The 20,346-nt window shown below is 39.8% G+C and overlaps 1 protein-coding gene across 4 annotated transcripts in view; it reads left to right on the plus strand.

The window, feature by feature from the left end:
- The window catches only part of LOC122806805, a 381,197-nt gene that overhangs the window by 233,014 nt on the left and 127,837 nt on the right, over positions 1–20,346 (plus strand). For all 4 annotated transcript variants that reach the window (XM_044077529.1, XM_044077528.1, XM_044077530.1 and 1 more), the window contains exon 11: positions 8,015–8,156. In XM_044077529.1, coding sequence (XP_043933464.1) covers positions 8,015–8,156 — 142 coding nt within the window. The remainder of the gene's footprint in view (positions 1–8,014; positions 8,157–20,346) is intronic.

The raw sequence follows: 20,346 nt of genomic DNA on the forward strand, positions 1-20,346 counted from the left end.
CTTATCCTGTTGTTTTGTATGAGCTACACATTTACAAATAGCTACTTTGGTAGGTAACTGAATAGATTCTAATAACTCCAAAATAAATTGCGCATGATTAATAGGTTTTCCACTAGATGTTATCATTCCTCTATTTTTCCATTGTTGTGCAAATACATGTACTGTAGAAAAAGCATACTGACTATCAGTATATATGTTTACACACTTGTTTTTTGCTAAAGTACATGCCCTCGTCAAAGCTATCAATTCTGCTGCTTGTGCAGATAAGTTATGTGGTAAGGATTGGGCTCCTAGAATTTCAGTGTCTGTAACTACTGCATACCCCACCAGATTCTTCCCTGTAGGACCCCTTCTGTATGAGACGTCCACGTAATATGTCACCTCGGCATTATCCAAGGGCATATCTGTGAGATCCTGTCTAGGTAAAGCTAACTGTTCAATTTCCTGCAGGCAGCTGTGTGGTGTGCCATCCACAGGAGTTGGGAGTAATGTTGATGGATTTAATGTCATACATCGTTCAATTGTCATATGAGGTTGGCTCAGCAGTATAGTCATACATGAAAGATGTCTAGCAGGAGAAAGGTATGCCACTTTTTCTTGCAGTAAAATTATTGCAACTGCATGAGGCACTCTCAATGTGAGAGGGTGGAATAACACCACTGAGGCTGAAGCCTGTACTGCCATTGCGGCTGCAACTACTGCTTGTACACAGTGAGGCAAAGATCGCGCCACTGGGTCTAACTGTGATGAATAGTAGGCTATGGGGCGTTGCTTGTCCCCATGTTGTTGCGTCAATACTGACGTCATATATCCTTGTTTGCAATCTACGGTCTGAAAAAAACGTTTGTGATAATTTGGAAGTCCTAAAACTAATGAAGAAGCTATCAACTGCTTCAACCTGCAGAAAGCCGTTTCTGCTTCGGTTGTCCATTGTAAAATATCTTGTGCTGCCATTGGTGTCTTATATATCAAGTCAGTCAGTGGAGCAGATTCCAAAGCATAATTTGGTATCCAGCTCCGGCAGAAATTAGTTGTACCCAAGAAAGACATCATTTCCTTCTTGGTTGCTGGTTTAGGTGCTTGCAAAATTGCTGTTTTTCTTTCCTCATCTAGTATTCTACCTTCATTGGATATTACATATCCCAAGTATCTAACTTGTTTTCTCCAAAGTTGTAACTTACTTTTGTTTACTTTGTGTCCTTGTGTTGTTAAAAATTTCAATAATGCCACAGTATCTTCCCTGCATTGTTGCTGGGTGGGGGCTGCTAGCAAGATGTCATCTACATAAAGTAGAATTTGACTACCTCCCGGTGGGGTAAACCCTGCCAGGTTGCTAGCCATTTCTTGTGCAAATATTGTTGGACTCTCACAATATCCCTGTGGTAGTCAAGTATATGTATATCTTTTACCCTGAAATGTAAATGCAAACCAATATTGACTATCAGGATGTATAGGTATCGAGAAGAAAGCATTGCTGATATCTACCACAGAGAAATACTTCTGTTGTGGTTTTAGATCATTTAACAAAGTATGTGGGTCTGGCACCGTAGGTGCTCTAGGTATTACTGCATTATTTACAGCTTGTAAATCTTGTACCATCCGCCATTCCCCATTCACTTTTTTAACTGGAAATAGGGGTGTATTACATGGTGAATCAGGAGATTCTACCAGTACTCCCTCTTTGAGTAATGCTGCTATAACAGGCTTAATTCCTATTTCTGCATCCTTTCTCAAAGGGTATTGTCTTTTCTGTGGTCTAAAAGCTGGCTTTGGGGTAATTGTAAATGGTCCTGCTGTTCGAATAAGTCCTACATCTGACTTGCCTGTTGACCAAAGAGTTGTTGGAATTTCACATAAGGCCTTTTCTTCTTCTCCTAATAAAAATACTAATTAGCTGTCCTCACTAGATTGCAAGTGTACAGCTGGATGTGTCTGTGTCAATCAGTTCAGTTTCTGTTTCTGTATCCCTTGTTCTGACAGTTCTAAATCAGTCTGTTTCTCCCATCTTGTTACTTTTTCTCCTAAGTCTGCCCATTTTACACTTTTATTCTTTGTCAAGCTGACGTGTGGTAATCGATTTGATCTATATAATGCAAGGAATTCTTGAGGTAATGAACAGCTGACTACACTGTTCCCCTCAGTATCCCAGTACAAAGTACGCAATACTAGTCTAGTTGCACGATTTCTGAATAATTCTTGCTCATATTCTCTATCAGGTCCTGGTGTAGTACAGTAGTATAGAGTACAGTGTAACAAATGCTGTTGATCAGTGTCAAGGGAGGGGGCTTAACTGATGGCTACGTTCATCAGTTCCTCGGTTACTGCCCCTGGACCAGTCGTGACTAGGTCCTGGCTGTACCAGTAAAAAGTTTCACCCTCCGATCGCACTACAAATGTATCCATTTGTCTCTGTGCCTCCATACCTTGTACAGTTGGAACTACTGCTATGCCAAATATCTGCATAAGGTCCCTGCCCAATAGGTTTACTGGACACTTTGCAGAAACAACAATTTTACTTCTCTGGGTCATACCTGAAACAGGGTCAATTATTGCTATATCATGGGAAAGTGGTTCCCTGTATAGCTGTCCATTTGCAGCTTTTACTAGTATATAATCATGTGATTCGGAATGTTCTGGTAACTTGGTGGGGTGTATCAAAGTCCGTGACGCTCCTGAGTCACATAGGAATTTGACTTCCCTTCCCTCCACCAGAAGTGTAACTTCCGGTTTCGTATCTGCTAAGTAGAGCTCTACGCTCAATAATGCTAAGTCCAAAATTTCACTTTTTTCATCCTCCATATCTACTTGCACTTCCTCAACTCCTTCTATCACATTTACATCTGTTTTCTGTTTATTAACTTTTCTTGATGATTTCTGACTTTCACATGATGTATCTTCGCTATCATATAGTCAGTTCTCATCTCCCTTATCTTCTGAAATTACCTTTTTGTTTTGCCTACAATCCCTTGCTAGATGTCCCTTTTTCCCGCACTTGAAGCACTCACCTCTCTTTTTCCTCTCTTCAAAATCTTCTGATCGTTTGTCAGACTGTTTGTTTCCCTGGGCATTTTTCTTGCCCTTTTTACCTGACTGTAATACAAATACTTCAGCTCCATCTTCAGCAGTGAAAACTTGCGCCTTCTTTTTCTTTTTACTATTAAAATGTCTCTCAGCATGCCTAGCGTATTCGAGTAAGGCTTGTAGCCTCCCTGTTCGATGATCTATCATATGCTTCGTAATGAAGCTACTAATAGGTGCAATGCAACCTTTCAAAATGCATTTTTAATTGTTGTTCATCACGGGAATCATTCGTTTGGTTCTCAGGAACCGACATACCGCTATGATTATTAAAACATTCTAATAATCTAGCAGAATACCCATCTATCGTCTCATTTTCCTGTTGTATGCATTGATTAATGCAAGTCCAGTCTGCTCTAGGTTTCCATTTCTCAGAGATTCGGTCTGTCAGACCTTTCACTCTGTTGTCTAACTCTGCGTCACTATGTGGGAGGGGTTTAAGCTCTGCATTACGAGGATTCCAGGTGCCACAAATCATGTGCCAATCTGGACCTATAATTTGTCTTACTACTTTTTCTACTTCTTCCCCATTCAAGTGGTAACTCAATCTCATGCCTTGTAAATCTTCTAAAAATTTCGTAAAATTAACTTTCGGATGGGGAATTCCCTCAGTAGCCTTCCGGATATCCTCCGGTGTCCATGGTCTATATACTAAGAGTGTTGGGTCCTGCCCTTCCTGTTCTGCCCGAGGATTTGGAACTTCTATAAGTGGGCATATTTCTTCCTCACTCTCATCCTGTAGGTTTCTCTCTATTTGATATAATTCTGTGTTCCTATGTGTTTTACGTGTTCGGGACCTAGTTTCAATAGGATCTCTAACAAATGGTTGTGGTCTTGCTGAAACTTCAGGATAACGCGGAGGCGGACCAGCCTGTCCACTCACTTCATATCCTGAAAAGGGTAAGGGAGGGGGCAAGGGAGGAGGAGGGGGAGCTGTCGCTATTACCAAGTTATTATCCTCTTTGTCTAGAAATAAAGTTTTTGAATTTTTCAGCTTCTGCTCTCTACAATTTGCTTCCTCAATCCACCTGTGTTCCTGAGGAATGCCTAATTGGCATTGCTTTTTTGCCTGACCTCCCGCATCAGATTTAAGCTGTTTAAGGAGTTTAACTAGTGAAGTTTTATCTAGTTTACCATCAAATTCATATTTACTAACCCATTTCGTATAATACCTAACGTTATCAGAATGTTGTAATTGCATGTATTTTGCGTCTTCGGTTAGGGGCGGATCTCGCGATGTTTTAGTGCACTGATTTCCCATGGCAAAAAAAATGTTACGTAACCCTTTTTATCACGTGATATCAAGTTCTCAGTTCCTGTTCACAGTTTATCTAGAATGACTGCCTACCTTATTCTGTTACCCTGATCTATGACCAAATATACAGTACTTCCTTTTGTCCCTGATCTGCAAAACAAATCTTGACAACAATATACTGTAACCTAGTCCCTGATCTAAAACAGAAAAAAGGCAAATTCTTCCTACCTGAGCCTCCGGTATTGAACTGTCCAATGTCCACTCTTCGGCCACAGATCAGAAAGTGGCCAGCCTCTTTAAATGACAATTCAGTCGGAGGTCTTCTTCTGCGCAGTATTCGACCACCGGTAGACTCTGATCTGCAGCTGTCTGAGGGAATTTTCCGGCTCAGAAGGACCAAACTGTTAAATAAAATCAAGAATTCAATACACAGGAGGTTCAGATTCAAAAGTTTACTAGTGTACACCAGGAGGCAAAAAACGTACAAGTACAGAATTTTGTCTGACATGAAACAGGAAGCACACAATTTTATATAGGTTTAACATTTAAGCTATGCCCACTTTACTGACGTGATATGTCACAGGGCATCTACATCACTTTAGCTTACATTCTTCTATTCATAAAGCTGTTGATGCTGTATATTTAAAAAAAACTTTTCCTCTAGATACAATACGGCCTTACTATCCAGCTGGTCAGACATAATGTCTTTCTGTAAAGTTACTTCTTCAAGGTTTCATATCAGTTCGAATACAATAGCAGATTCAGTCTTTTAATAATCTTCTTTGTTCCCTGTTACACTTTCCTACCAGCTGCGTGCTTATCTCAGTAACACATATACAAGGCCAAATCATTCCAACAGGAAAGAGCAGAAGATTTCATTATTTCACACATTTAATTTCCTGACCCAGCAGATAATCACTTGTGAAAAGCATAAACATTAAAACTTGCTAAGCTAGCATCTGCCAGGGTCGAAGGTCAGCTTTGCTTCAAGCCACACTGCAGTTTCAAAACTACTTACATTTACACATGAATTAATCCTTACTGTTATATGATTAATAGAATAAAATGCATTATATACTACTTTGCTTTTAAACTAGCATTTCTCATATATTCAAATACACATTTTTCTAACAGTTGTTGCTTTACCTGAAGACTGATTTGTGCTTGCTCATTGATGTCAGTTGCTGGGATTGTCAGTACATTGGATGTAGTCCTTTCTGTTCCCTGCTTAGAAGGAGACTGTTGTCAGAGCAGTGCTGGACACTCTTCAATATTAGCCAGGTCAGGGCATTAGCATTCTGGGTGAGGACACAGTACAGAGTCTAGGCTCAGAGTCTCTGCTGTGTTTTCGGAGCCTGATGGTGGACATCGTTTTCATAGTGGTGTCTGAAGATGGAGATGTTGGAATGTGATGCTAAGTGTCAGTAGCTACATAATGACCTGAAGTTGATATTGAACTTTTACTGCTGCTCTGGGTCTGTCATAACATCAACTTTTCCATATTATCAAATTACAAAAAAGTCAAAGTGTTTGTACTGAGATCACAAAACAGTGGGGATGTGGGAATATGCCCTTTTCCCCACTGAAGTGTGATCTCAGAATCTCAGAGTTGGTATATATAATTGGTGGGGTGGGGGGGCTTGCCCACCTACAAAAATACAGATTTTGGTGGTTTTCTACCATATTTAGAAGTCATCCTGGGATATTATCAGGGCCCATCGAAGCTGTATTTTTGGCCTTAGATAGCACATCTAAGACCTACTTTCTACTGAGAAGTGGAAGGGTTATGTTAAATGGTATTTCCCTGTTTGGTAGATTTCACTAGAAGCCTTGTTTTAGGCCTCCACCCTTTAAATAAAGGAGTTATGAGAATCATCCACAAATATTGGACTGTATTTGATACCAACAAGAATGTATCAGCAGTGGTGGGAATTGGCCCTTTGAAGGGGTAAAAACCTGAAAAATGTATTTGAAAGTCAAGGTTATTGGGGTAACACACCCATAACATGGATGAGAAAATATGGGTGGTGTAATCAGTGCCAATTTATTTTAGAAAAAAAAGGTTATAACTCTGACTCATTTGAAAATGAAGATTAACTTGGCTGACAATTTTAATTGCATGTCCACAGGAGTTGTATACATTGCAACTTGTGAACCCTGTGGAGCATTTTATATTGGAAAGATGGAAGGATCTCTCAATAAGCATATTTCTGAACATATATATGATATTCGCAGGAAGAACAATTGCACTTTACAAACACACCATAGTATGCCCTGATTTCAAAGAGTTTAGGTTTGGGGTATTAGAGAAATACCTAACCCCAGACGGGGCTCATGGGAGGCTATTTGAGTTAAAAGAATTACATTGGCAGCTTTGACTAAATTCTCAAGAATCCCATGGTTGAAATGAAAATGTGTCCATCACTAGCATTTTGAAACTTAGGGCTATGGATTTGTAAGATGTGACAAAGGCAGACTGCACACAGTGGGTTTGGAGGCATTTAATTAAATGAATTTTAATGAAAGGTTTTCTAATAATGCATACAAATTAATTTAATACTTGCATATTTCTAGGATGATTATAGGTGGTATGTATATTTGATGTCAGAATTTATATTTGATGTATTGCTCGGAGATAAATGGTTTTAGGTGTGTTACATCAAATGCTTAGTTATTTTAATACGTACGCTTACAAATATTGTCATTGTAATGATGTATTTATGAGAATGATTGTATTTGTAGAGGTCATATACCTTTAAGGGTAAAATCGAGGAGATGACATAGTTTTACCAAATGTTTAAATTAAGGGCAGTTTTTACTTTTGGTTTGTTCTGAGGAAGTCCATGTAATTAATAAGTGGATGAAAGAGTTAAACCTTTAAAGATATTATTTATTTAAAGTACTTCATTAAATCTTTTTATTACAATCCTGTGGCATCTGAAGTCTGTTAGCAGCTTAATTTGTTTTTTTAGTGCTTCACAAAGGGTATGCCTGGGCCCAAGGAGAATTGGTGATCCTTCAAATTGTTCATAGGTGTGCATTCCATCTCAACTTTGGGGTACATGTCCTGTGATGGGCTCAATCCACTTTCAGGGGAGTCAGTGCTTGTATACACTCTGGTTGACCCACATCTCCGAAATGGATTAATCAGGTAGCAGGAAATGAATGAAGGCCTCTTTAATGACTTCTGTGTGCATTAGTGACTTACATCAGTAGCAGTTTTAAGTGTTCTACCTGTGCTAGTCCACCTGCAGACCTATCTGGTTGATAAAAGCCTCAGAACAGATTCACTTTCCTTTCCAAGCACAGAACAAAATGCATAGATCAAATCAGCTATCATTCATCATGTCATACCTGTGTATATAATGCCCAGAAATCCTCTTCTCCATACATAAAGAGACAAGAACATTTCAACATTCAGTTCTTGGTTCATTTACAGAAGCACATGGTTCTCCAGTTAAACATCATCTCTGGGACAATTGTGGGTAAAAATGTTTCTGGAGTCAGCACTGAAAATATAGGTAAACATCCAACTTGCTTTCTACTAAAATGTATGCTTAATTATTCATGTTATTTGAAAAGTTTTTTTGAAATCATTTAAGTACAATTTTTCTCTGTTACACCTAATTTGATGTTTTGAAAGCATATGAATCTATAAGTATGCCTGTTTCTTTTCACTAGAGTGCAGGGTTCAAAATCTGGATGGATGTCGAAGACATGGCTGGATCTACCTTACAGGCTATGGCTGAAGCTGTGGAACAAGCCACTGTTGTTGTTATTGGCATCTCAGCAAAGTACAAGGAAAGTCCGAACTGTAGGACAGGTACTGTTGAACTATATTCACGTGGAACAAATAAGCATTCAGATGTATACAGAATGTCTAGGCATGTTGAGAGCATGAGTAACATTAACAGAATATATAACATGAACAGTGAAAGATTTGTATGTTAAAGCTTGGAGTTATAGAAAATCTAATGTATAAAGCACTGTGCTTCAGCTAGCCCAGTGTGGAAGGGCATTGGCCATTTGTGCTGCAGGGACTGGGATCCAAAAGTCTCTGACTACTGAACTGTCAACTGGTTGAGTATGTATAAGTCACCCAGAAAAGCTCTCCAACTCCAGAAGGGGAAGGTGATGTATTTGCCATGAGATGATCATTTCTGGTGGAGATGGTGGGGGGAGTAGTGGTAGTAGCCAGGTATAACAATGCGATAGGATGGCATGCACCCATTTTCATGCTCATGAGAGTGCATGATGTGAGGACCATTTCACATTCCCACATAACACAGAGAAGATGCAATGCAGAGCAAACAGAGGCTGTTTGGATTTCAGAATACAAGCCTTTGAGAGCAACCACTGAAAGAATAATTTAAAAGGGCCCTTGTCCCTTCTCGATCTACCTGAAGTCAGCATAGGGGCAGTGTGACAATGGATGAGGATGAGGTGTGACTCATGGGGATTCTAGCTGTCAGGATCTAGGAAGATGTGAATACATGCATGATCAGAGAAAAGCTTAATTTTATTTGTGGCACTGTGTCAGGTGATTAAGCTGCTCAGCTGCAAACCTGGGAATACATTCAATGAGCCAACAGTTATATACAATGCAAAACTCTGCAAGTCAATTAGCTGCCCTGTTGTCTTATCACACATGAAAGAAAGAGATACCTCAAAAATAACAGACACTAATTCTATAAAACTGATTACCTGCTGACCTATATTTATCCTGAATAGTATGGAGTATTAGATAGCAGTTAAGTTAGCAGTTGCAGCTAGATAGGATATATAAATGAAAATGTACAACTTAAATTGACAAATTAAAACAAGTTATTCCTTATTACTGCATATCAGCCAGATAAATTGCAGGTAAGTTTTACTTAACAAAAATAAAAAAATAAAACTATGATGTGATGAATTTAATGGAAACTATGGCTGAACAAAAGATACTAGTATTAAAATAGATTGATTTCTGCTTAATTTTTCCTATACACCTTAAAATTACCCCCCCCCCAGTCCACCATTCTGAGCGGCTGTTTTCCAAGTGTCTCATTATAATCTACATAAAAAAACAGCTGGATAACCATGGCTGAATTTACTCCACTTTAATAAAAACAGTACTTCAAAAACATATAGGACAAGCGCTTTCGCATAAAACAAATGCTTCCTCAGATCCTCATATTTAACAAGAACAGTACATACTATATTTGTAATATGAACTGACCAATCACAATAATGAAAAATGGAGCCAAAATGACATCACCATTAGTAGGAGGATATTACATCTCAAATCATTTGTGCTTGTGATTCTTTAACTTCCGCCTCTTAAGGGCGGGTTTAATACTAACGCAATTGTTAAGGCCAGGAAATGTGTGTGCTTGCATCCTTAAGATCCATTTTAACTCATTCTGTTCCAAGTAGTTGTTCACGTCACCCCCTCTCAGAGTTTTATGTATACACTGTAGCACCCTAAATATAAATTGGTGTTTAGGAAGCTCTAGCTGATGTTTAGCTAGTGCATTTTTAATATCACCCTTCCTTATATCTGAGAGGTGTTTAAGTACTCTATCTCTTAATTTTTGGATAGTTTTGCCCACGTAAGAACATGGGCAAGAGTCACATGTAGCCAAATATACCAAATGCTTAGTAGTGCAGTCAGCATAGAATCTGGGTTGAAAATCAAAATCTAGGGTGGGATGTTCAAATACCTGTTCCTTGCTCAACACTTTACATAGAGAACAGTGCCTACAAGGGTATGTCCCTAGCCTTAGATCTTTGTTCTTCATTACTTTCTTGTCATTGTATAATAGTTGTTTTAAATTCTGACTATTTCTATATTTAAAAACTGGTGTTGTTCCAACAAATTTGACAATTTTGTTATCCAATGTTAAAAGATGCCAATGTTTCTGTATTATATCTCTTACATTCTTATTATTGCTAGTATAGTTGGTCACAAAGGAGGTGGGGCGTCTACCTTTATTATTCGTAACATTTCTTCTAGGCATATAGGTTCTATATGTCGTATCATTTACACTATTTGTTACCATTCCTTGTTGATCATTATCAAGGCATTCTACATTGGGCCCATGGGTAATAGGTCCAGAGGCATTGTCTTAACTCCCTAGTGTCATTACATGTAGCACTCTAAAGTACAGTTGTGTACACTTACCATAAATGCAGATGTTCGAGTGTATTCACTATTGCAGTCATTACATTTGGGTAATCAGATGGCAGGTTGCCCTCAGTCAGCCTGATTAACAAAGTCTTGGGTCCAGCGTCACTTGCTGTCCCTTCTTCCATGACGTCAGGTCGTCAGAGGTATAAAACATGCAGCCGATGCCATTACATCAGTTTTTCTTGCCCCAGATGTCAGGTGCCCCCCAAATGGGGAGCAAAATATATAAGTAATTAAAAACACAAAAAAATACCTCCAACAAAAGCAAATACACCAAAAAGGCTTTTAAGCATAGTAAAAGAAAGTAGAGGTATAGTAAGAGAAAAACAGGGGGCTGGAGGGAGGGTAACCAGGACTGCAACAGTGAATATACTCGAACATCTACATTTATGGTAAGTGTACGCAACTGTATTATGTTCTTCGTGTTTCACTGTTGCAGTCATTACATTTGGGTAGATTCCCAAAGCTATGGTTGGGAGGATGGATTTATACAGCATTAGGACCAGCTATAAGGCCCTGCAAAACAGCAGTGGTAAAGCCAGCTCTGGATTTAGAGAAAATTGGTAAATGATAATGCATGGTGAAAGTATGAACTGAACTCTAGGTAGCAGCTTCTAGAATATCCCCTGTAGGAACGCCTCTGAGAAAAGCTGTAGAAGTAGATGCAGCCCTGGTGGAATGAGATCTGATCCCCTGGGGGATAGGTTTTCCATGGTGCTTATAGCAGAAATGAATACAATGGCTTATCCATTTAGAAAAGGTTTGTTTTGAAATAGCCTTCCCCTCTGGCCCTGCAGCAAATGCTACCAGCAGTTGTTCAGATTTTCTGTGAGATTTAGTCCTGTCCAAGTAGAATCTAAGTAGTCTGTGTACATCCACTGAATGCAGAATCTGCTCCCCCTTGTTCTGTGGATTGGGAAAGAAAGTTGGCAAATGAATGGACTGGTTAAGAGTCACACTGGATACCACATTGGGCATGAAGGATGGATTGGTCCTGAGTGACACCCTGTCCACATGAAAGATGTTGAAAGGCTCCACTGCCATAAGGGCCTGTAATTCAGATATCCTTCTAGCTGAAGTGATTGCTAAAAGGAAAGCTGTTTTCCAGGAAAGAAAGTTTAAGTCTGCAGTAGCAGCTGGCTCAAAAGGAGGTAGAATTAGTTTCTCCAATACAAAGTTAAGGTCCCAGGCAGAGGTTGGAGCTCTCCTGGGTGGGCTCAAGTTTTTGGCCCCTCTGCGATACTGCTTTAGCAGAGGATGAGAGAAGAGGGGGGGGGGTTCTGTGTTGTAATGAGCTGAAATGGCTGAGGCATGGATTTTTATGGAGGAAAAAGACAGGCCCTTGTGAAGCATGTCAGTTAAGTATTGCAAAATCTGAGGTAAATTGGATGCTGCTGTGCTCATCCCTTGAGAATGATTCCAGGCACAGAATCTTTTCCATTTGTCAGCATAAGATTTTCTAGTACTAGGTCTTCTCGCCTCCAAAATGACATCCATCACAGGTTTGCTGAGGGATGCTAAGGGGGAATTTAAATGATTAGCCAAGCCGCAAGATTCAATGTTTGGAGCTGAGGGTGCAGAATTTGGTTCTCCTGCTGAGACAGAAAGGAAGGTGTCTGAGTCAGGTACCATGGAGAAATTTGTGACACACTGCGTAGGAGTGGGTACCAGTGTTGGGGAGGCCAGTCTGGAGCAATCAAAATCATTTTTCGTTTGTCCTGTTTGACTTTTAGTAGAACTTAGGAGAGAAGAGGCAGAGGGGGAAAGGCATAGACTGATAGGTTTTTCCAGCTGAAGGACAAAGCACCCACTTTCCAGGCTTTTTTGTGAGGAGTTCTTGTGCAAAATTTGTCCAACTGGTAGTTCTGGGGTGAGGCAAAAAGATCTATGTCTGGGCTTCCTCATTTGCGTGTCAACATGTTGAAAATCCATGGTTCCAGTTTCCATTTGCGCGGGTCCATGAGATTTCTGCTTAGTTCGTCTGCCAGAATATTCAGCTTTCCTGGCAGGAATTGAGCTTGTAGTTGTACTTGGTAGCTCAAGGCCATGTTCCACAATGCCATGGCTAGTCTGCAGATGGGGTAGGAATGTGTACCCCCCTTCTTGTTTATGTACCACATAACCGTGGTGTTGTCCGCCTTTACCATTAGTTGCCCTGGATGAAGGTAGTCCTTGAAGGCTGTTAGTGCATTCTGTACAGCTAGCATTTCTTTTTGATTGATATGAAGGTGCATTTGATTTAGGCTCCATTTGCCCTGAATGCACTTCCTGTCATATGAGCCCCCCATGCATAGTCTGATACATCTGTAGTTAGGGTTTGGGTGGAAGGGGGTGGTGTGAATGGCAGTCCCTTGTTTTGGTGGCAGGCCTCTGCCCACCATAGGAACTCTAGGTGCAGGCAAGTTATGATAGGAATCATTGTTTCCAGGCTGTGACAATGTTGACTCCATAAACTTTTTAAGTACCACTGAAGTTTCCTCATATGCAGTCTTGCATATGGAAAAAGAAAAATGCAGGACGCCATGAACCCCAAGGCTTGCAGTATTTGTCTTGCAGATAGCAGGGTTTTTGTAGCCAACTGTTTGAAGTAAGTCACCAAATGAATTTGCTTTTCTGGCATAAGGAAAGCCATCTGGGCAGTTGTGTTCAAGCTTGCACCCAGGAATGTAATTTTTTGAGAGGGTACCAGTTGAGATTTCTTTTCGTTTATGGTGTACCCTAGACAAGTTAGAACCCTTTTTACAAATTGCCAGGTGTTTTAGAAGAATGGCCTGGTTTTCTGCCTGAATTAGACAATCGTCCAGGTATGGATATATTTGAATATTACTTTGCCTGCAAAATGCAATTATGTCAAAGGAAAAATATACTTTAAAAATGATCAATACATGGTAGGTTCAGGTTAAGGCACTTTAATCTTGCAGCAAGGAGACAAAAACGTGCTAATACAGAGTTTGTCTGACTAGAATCAGGAAATGAAAGCATTTTTATACATTTTCCAATAAGCCATTGCCTACCAAGCTGACGTAGTAAATCACAAGTTTTAACATCATCATTTCGTAGTGATTGTTTTTGTAAAATTCTGCTTGTGCTATCAATTTTTGTGAGAAACTTCCTAAGAAAAACAACGTGGCCTTGGCTACCACCGGTTAGATATATGCAATGTTACCATTCAAGGTACTATGGCTAATTTGAGCACAAAGCAAGTATAGATTGCAGTTCATTTCTCCAACAGTCCTTTGTCTGTTTTATCTCTTCCTTCTGCAGCTGTGTGTGTTCTCATACTTCGAACAGAGCTAATTGTTCAAAATCATTACATTATAGAATATGGCATTGTTCATTCATTGCTTCCTGACCTAGCAGATAATCACCTGCTTCTCAAGTACATTTCCAAAAGGCATAAACATGAATTTTGCTGTGCTAGCAGTTACTAGGTCAGAGGGCATCTTGCAAGTTTAAGAAAGCACACTGCAGTTTCAAAAGCATTTTTTAGTCTCATATAAAACTAAGCTGTATATAAAATAGTGCATATAAAATAGAATGAAAAACTTGTTAACTCATTTAGTTTCTAGTTAGCATTAAGCACACACATTAATACATATTTTTCTGACAAATTACTTGAGCCAGGCACTTTGTGAATACCCTGGGCACAGTAGACAAGCCAAAGGGCAGTGCAGAGAACTGATAATGTATGCAACCTGCTTTGAAGCATAGGTATCTTCTGCAAGATTCCCTGACTGGGATATGCAGGTAAGCCTCTTTTAAATCTAGAGTTGCCAACCAGGCATCCTTGCCTAGCATGGGAAGTAACTGGTGAAGAGTCAGCATCTTGAATTTTGGAATGTCCAGGAAGGTGTTTAGAGTAGACAGGTCCAGAATTGGACGCCATGATTTGTCTTTTCTGGGTACCAGGAAAAGTCTGGAATAGAAACCTTGTCCCTTTTCCCCTTCTGGTACTGGTTGAATAGCCCCCATGTTTAAGAGGGAAAATACTTGTTTCTGAGCCTCTGCCCACTGATTTGGGGGCAGGTCTGGCCACCCATTTGGAGTTGGCAATGTGTGGAAATGAAATCTGTATCCCTCGGACACTATATTTAAATCCCATTTGCCCTGGGTTATAAGTTGCCAGTTTTCTGCATGAAGAGCCAGTTTTCCCCCCAAAGGGGTGGCTGAGAGGTAAGTGCTTGGTACTCTTAAAGGAAAGTCATTGAGACTGTTTACCATAAGGTGGTGTCTTGTTATTTCCAGATTTGGAAGTGGAAGCACCCCATTGCTTAGTTCTGAAAGTCCCTTGGGACTGAAGCCTGGTGCTTTTGGAGTGCCTGGGTTTGTCTTGAGTGGCTCTGGAAGGAGCTGGAAAGGACCAGTTCTTAGTAGGCCAGTGCCTACTAAATCTTGGAGGTTGTACTTGTAAGAAATCTTTCACAGTTTGCATAGATTTAGCTTTATCTTCCCTCTTTTTTAGAACTTCTTCAGCCTTATTGCCAAACAGACGGTCCTGCTGCAAAGGAGCATCCAACAGTTTTGCTTTAACATGATCAGGCAGAGATTGCGCCTTAAGCCAAGCATGCCAGTAACAGCAGCCCTGCAAGCGGCCTCTAAAGAATCAAAACCACATTGCAAAGTATGTTTTCCAACTTGTTCAGCTGAATGCAATAAATCCTCTAAAATCTTTATTTTCCACACAGTCAGAAAACAACATCATTTTCTGTTTAAGCAGTCCCATGATATACTGTTGATATTTTAGCATATGGAATTGACAGTTTAAGGCCCTGATTGCCAAGGTTGCAAAAGTATAAACCTTTTTACCCCATCTATCCAGCACCCTGGAGTCTCTATCAGAAGAGGTAAGATTTTTAGCAGTAGAAGCCTTAATGCCCTTGAGCCCCTGAGAAATGGTTTCAGGGTCCGCAACAGGATTTTTGAAAAGGAATTTGTGGGACTCAGGAACCCTGCAGTATCTGTCTGGTTTACTAGGGGCTGGAGGCAGGGAATCAGGGGCTATACTGGATTCCAAAAACACATCATCAACAATGTCTAGTACAGGAGGTATAGCCAAAGGCCTATGCTGAGGAAGAAGAAGGAAATCCCTAAGCCTCTTTTTGGATTCAGAAAAATTCTGACTTTCCCAGTGGAAATGCTGCCTTAAGGTATGTAAAGTTTCTCCAAAAGAAAAATCCTCAGGGGGAGAAGCAGAGGGAATGGAATCCTCTGCACCAGAGTCCTCATAAGTAGGTATGGACAAATCCAGGTCATTAGAAGAGTCAGAAGAAACAGATTCCTGTTCAGGAGATTCATAGTCAAGTTCAGCCCTAGGCCTCTTAGAAGGGGGGGTTGACTACCCCTGATTAGAGTAATTAAATCTTCAGCCATTTTGATCATTTGTTTTTTAGGCATAGGGGCCTGAACATGTGGTCTGGGCATCGGTTTTTTAGACATAGATCGTGATTTAGGCCTTAGTATTGAAGGTGGAGTTGGTTTAACATGCAAATCTGTAGGCCTGAATACACCCTCAGAAGCCAGTGCCTGCACAGCAGCTCCGGACCCTTCCAAGGTAGAGACATCCGTGGGTTCCAAAGGTGAAGCATCTTGTGGCATACCAGACTCTGAATGGGTCTCAGTAGAGGCCTGCGAATCAGAAGAAGCGGGTATCAGGGGCTGCAAAAGCGCCTCAATGAGTACCGGCAAACTGGCGACTGGCTTAGGAGAAGCGTCGTCGGCAGTTTTGAACCTCAACGGCCTGTCTCTGTCTTTTTCTTTGCGTTTTTTTGGTATTCCGGTAGTTGGATGGCTAACTGAAGTCATTTCTGGATAATTAAACTGAGAACAGAAATATTTAGAAGCAAAAATGTACCGACGACAGATTAAATAAAGCACAAAACTGACAGCAAGGTACGTCGTTGTCAGGGCCTAGGCAAGGAATATGGTACAAATGAAAATCCTTATGAGGTATTTGCTTCCCACAAGTAATACAATTATTAACTTTTACTGACATCGGTAAGGAGCAAGAAAAAGTTTCCCCAACGAGGTACTTAGCTTTTAGTTGAAGACTTTGGTTCTGAAACTCAAAAACAAAAATTTCAGGAGTCAGCCGACCGGCACTTGTGAACTGCTTTTGCTTCGGGCACCATGCGGCAAGAAAGACTGATGTAATGGCGTCAGCTGCATGTTTTATACCCCTGATGACCTGACGTCATGGAAGAAGGGACAGCAACTGACACAGGATCCAAGACTTTGTTAATCAGGCCAACTGAGAGCAACCTGCCAGCAGATTACCCAAATGTAATGACTGCAACAGTGAAACACAAAGAACATCTGTAGCACTATCATACCCTCTATCAAACATCTTTTCCAGGGTATCTAACTCTGTCTCAAGGTCAGTTTCGTTATTGCAAATTCTTTTTACCCTCAGAAATTGACTCTTAACTATACTAGAAAATACATGCCCTGGATGCATGCTGTCTCTAGATAGGAGACCATTTCTCCAACAAGATTTCCTATATAGAGTCGTATTGATTCCACTGGTACCATTCTTCATGAGTGTAACATCCAGAAATTCCACTTGTTCATCAGAGTGTGTAACTGTAAACTTCAAAAAAATTGTAGTGGATTCTAGATATTCAACAAATAATGAAAGAGATGTAGCGTCCCCCTGCCAAAGTATAAAGACGTCATCCACAAAACACCTATAGAATTTGATGCCTCAACTCAAAGCACTATTGTATAAGTGGTTACATTCCCAAAAGTACATAACCAAATTTGCGTACGAATTGGCACATGGGGTGCCCATCGCGACACCCCATTTCTGAAGGCATAGTTGTTCTTCAAACATGAACACATTGTTATGCAAAATTAAATCTAGTAATGTGTAGGCTAAGCAAATATTACAATGTGATTCATGTTCATCTTTACCAAGTATATATCTGATCGCCTCCACCCCATAATCATTGGGTATGGAGGTGAAGAGGTTTTAAACATCCATTGTACCCATTAGTAAAGAGGTAACATAATTCATATCAGTAAATTCTGATAAATCATGCAGGAAATGTGTAGTATCTTTCAGAATGGTGCCAGTGGAGAATACTACAGGACTTAATTGGCCCTCCACATAGATGGAGAGGGGTTCAGTTACCCAACCCCCTCCAGCTACTATAGGTCTCACTGGTGGAGTGGTTAGTGACTTACGTATCTTCGGCTGTCCTTTAATAACAGGTATCTTAGGAGAAGCTACATGAAAAAACTGATAAAGCTCTTCATTAATCTCTCTGCTCATAAGTAGATCATACAGACATTCTCCCACATAGTTAACAATCCTTTTACATTGCTGCCAGTCTATCAAGCAATAAGTTTTAACATTGTTCAATAAATCAAACATTGCATGCAAATAGTCATTAGTATTCATTACAATGATCGCACCACCTTTATCAGATGGTCTAATAGTCAGTTCTGTATTATGTATCAAGTTTTGCAAAGCTTGATGTTCATTAATATGCAGGTTATAAAATCTGTTTTGTTTATCTTGATTTAAAATTTCAATAAAATCACGTTCACAAGCTTATACAAACAGTTTAAGATGAGCTGGTAAGTCTGGTGAAAATATACTAGGCCTTTTGTATGTAGCATTAGATGCATTTTGTGAATCACCAAAAATCAAGTTTAACGCTATTTTTCTCGCAATCAACCTCAGGTCAATTAAAACATCACTCACACTAGTCATGGTTGCCGGAACAAAAGTTAGTCCTCTGTTTAGCACAGTTCTCTCATGCTGGTCTATATGATAGTTAGACAAATTCACTATTAAATTTTCTAACGTTTCATCTTTTGTTGTGTCGGATCTCTCGCTGTAAATACCTTCCCCTTCTGTCTCCCCCTGTTGGTTGAACGCATATACTGCGGTCTCTTTGACTGCACAGGAAGTGGTAAAAAATTTTCCACATGAAATGCACCAGTTTGTTTAGGTCTAGCACCCGTTGATGCATAGTTATTGTGTTGTCGATTCCATAATTGCTGGTTAGGGGGAGGTGTGTTGTTATCATCTTCACTGATGCCCGGTCAATTAGTGTTGGTACTCTGCATCGGGACACAAGTCAACTCAGCTGTACTGTTGGCTGTGTCAAGTATGATGGTGTTGGTCAAGGACGAGGGTGTATAAGGTAATCCCTCTTCTCTGGTTTCCAGCGTCGCTCTTACAGCTCTCCATTGGTCACCATTCCTGACATCAGGGTGCTACTCATTTGCATGTCTCGGCCAGACAAACACATTACCCGACAAAAAGTCACCAAAATCTCTCTGCAATTTCTTTTGTTTTGTTTGTCTAAGTCTTGTTTCATATATGGTAACGTTAGAGTAAATATTGTCTATTCTACTATTATAAAGCTCACCCTTAAAACGCATGAGTAGATCAGCATGTTGTTGTTCTGTTTGTGTTAACAGTTGATCTTCTAGGGGATTGAAGTACTCTATCATTAACTCTTGAGGAGATCAGGAGAGACATCTCCACAGGTCGGCATGCATAAAACATGCATGCTTCTTGGTATAACACGAAAGTGTAGGCATGCCTCCAAATGTAACCCTTGCCAAGTATAGCGTTTAAGTTTATATAAGTAATTTTCTAGAGCTATAAGATTTTTAGAGAAAGTCTCTAACTCAACAGAGTCTTGTTGTATTGTAGGCGATGTTTCTTGGCCAAAGGTTAATGTTAAAAGTGGATTATCTTGACATCTAATGATGTTATTCTATTTCTCTTGCATACGCTCCTTCGAGCCAGGTAAAACTTCCTTGGAAGTTGAGGGAAGATTCCCATCAGCCATGTGTAGGCACTGGAGAACAAACCAACAACTAAAGAAAAAAAATCACCAGTACAGACTGAATCCAGACAGAAAAAGTAAATCTTCATAAAAAACAGCTGGATAACCACGGCTGAATTTACTCCACTTTAATAAAAACAGTACTTCAAAAACATATAGGACAAGTGCTTTTGCATAAAACAAATGCTTCCTCAGATCATCATATTTAACAAAAACAGTACATACTATATTTATAATACAAACTGACCAATCACAATAATGAAAAATGGAGCCAAAATGACATCACCATTAGTAGGAGGATATTACATCTCAAATCATTTGTGCTTGTGATTCTTTAACTTCCATCCCTTAAGGGTGGGTTTAATACTACACAATTGTTAAGGCCAGGAAATCCGTGTGCTTGCATCCTTAAGATCCATTTTAACTCATTCTGTTCCAAGTAGTTGTTCACGTCACCCCCTCTCAGAGTTTTATGTATACACTGTAGCACCCTAAATGTAAATTGGTGTTTAGGAAGCTCTAGCTGATGTTTAGCTAGTGCATTTTTAATATCACCCTTCCTTATATCTGAGAGGTGTTTAAGTACTCTATCTCTTAATTTTTGGATAGTTTTGCCCACATAAGAACATGGGCAAGAGTCACATGTAGCCAAATATACCAAATGCGTAGTAGTGCAGTCAGCACAGAATCTGGGGTGAAAATCAAAATCTAGGGTGGGATGTTCAAATACCTGTTCCTTGCTTAACACTTTACATACAGAACAGTGCCTACAAGGGTATGTCCCTAGCCTTAGATCTTTGTTCTTCATTACTTTCTTGTCATTGTATAATAGTTGTTTTAAATTCTGACTATTTCTATATTTAAAAACTGGTGCTGTTCCAACAAATTTGGCAGTTTTGTTATCCAGTGTTAGAAGATGCCAGTGTTTCTGTATTATATCTCTTACAGTCTTATTACTGCTAGTATAGTTGGTCACAAAGGAGGTGGGGCATCTACCTTTATTATTCGTAACATTTCTTCTAGGCATATAGGTTCTATAT

This window comes from Protopterus annectens, chromosome 7.part0, assembly GCF_019279795.1.
Source record: "Protopterus annectens isolate FY-2018-M chromosome 7.part0, PAN1.0, whole genome shotgun sequence".
Taxonomy (NCBI): Eukaryota; Metazoa; Chordata; order Ceratodontiformes; family Protopteridae; genus Protopterus; species Protopterus annectens.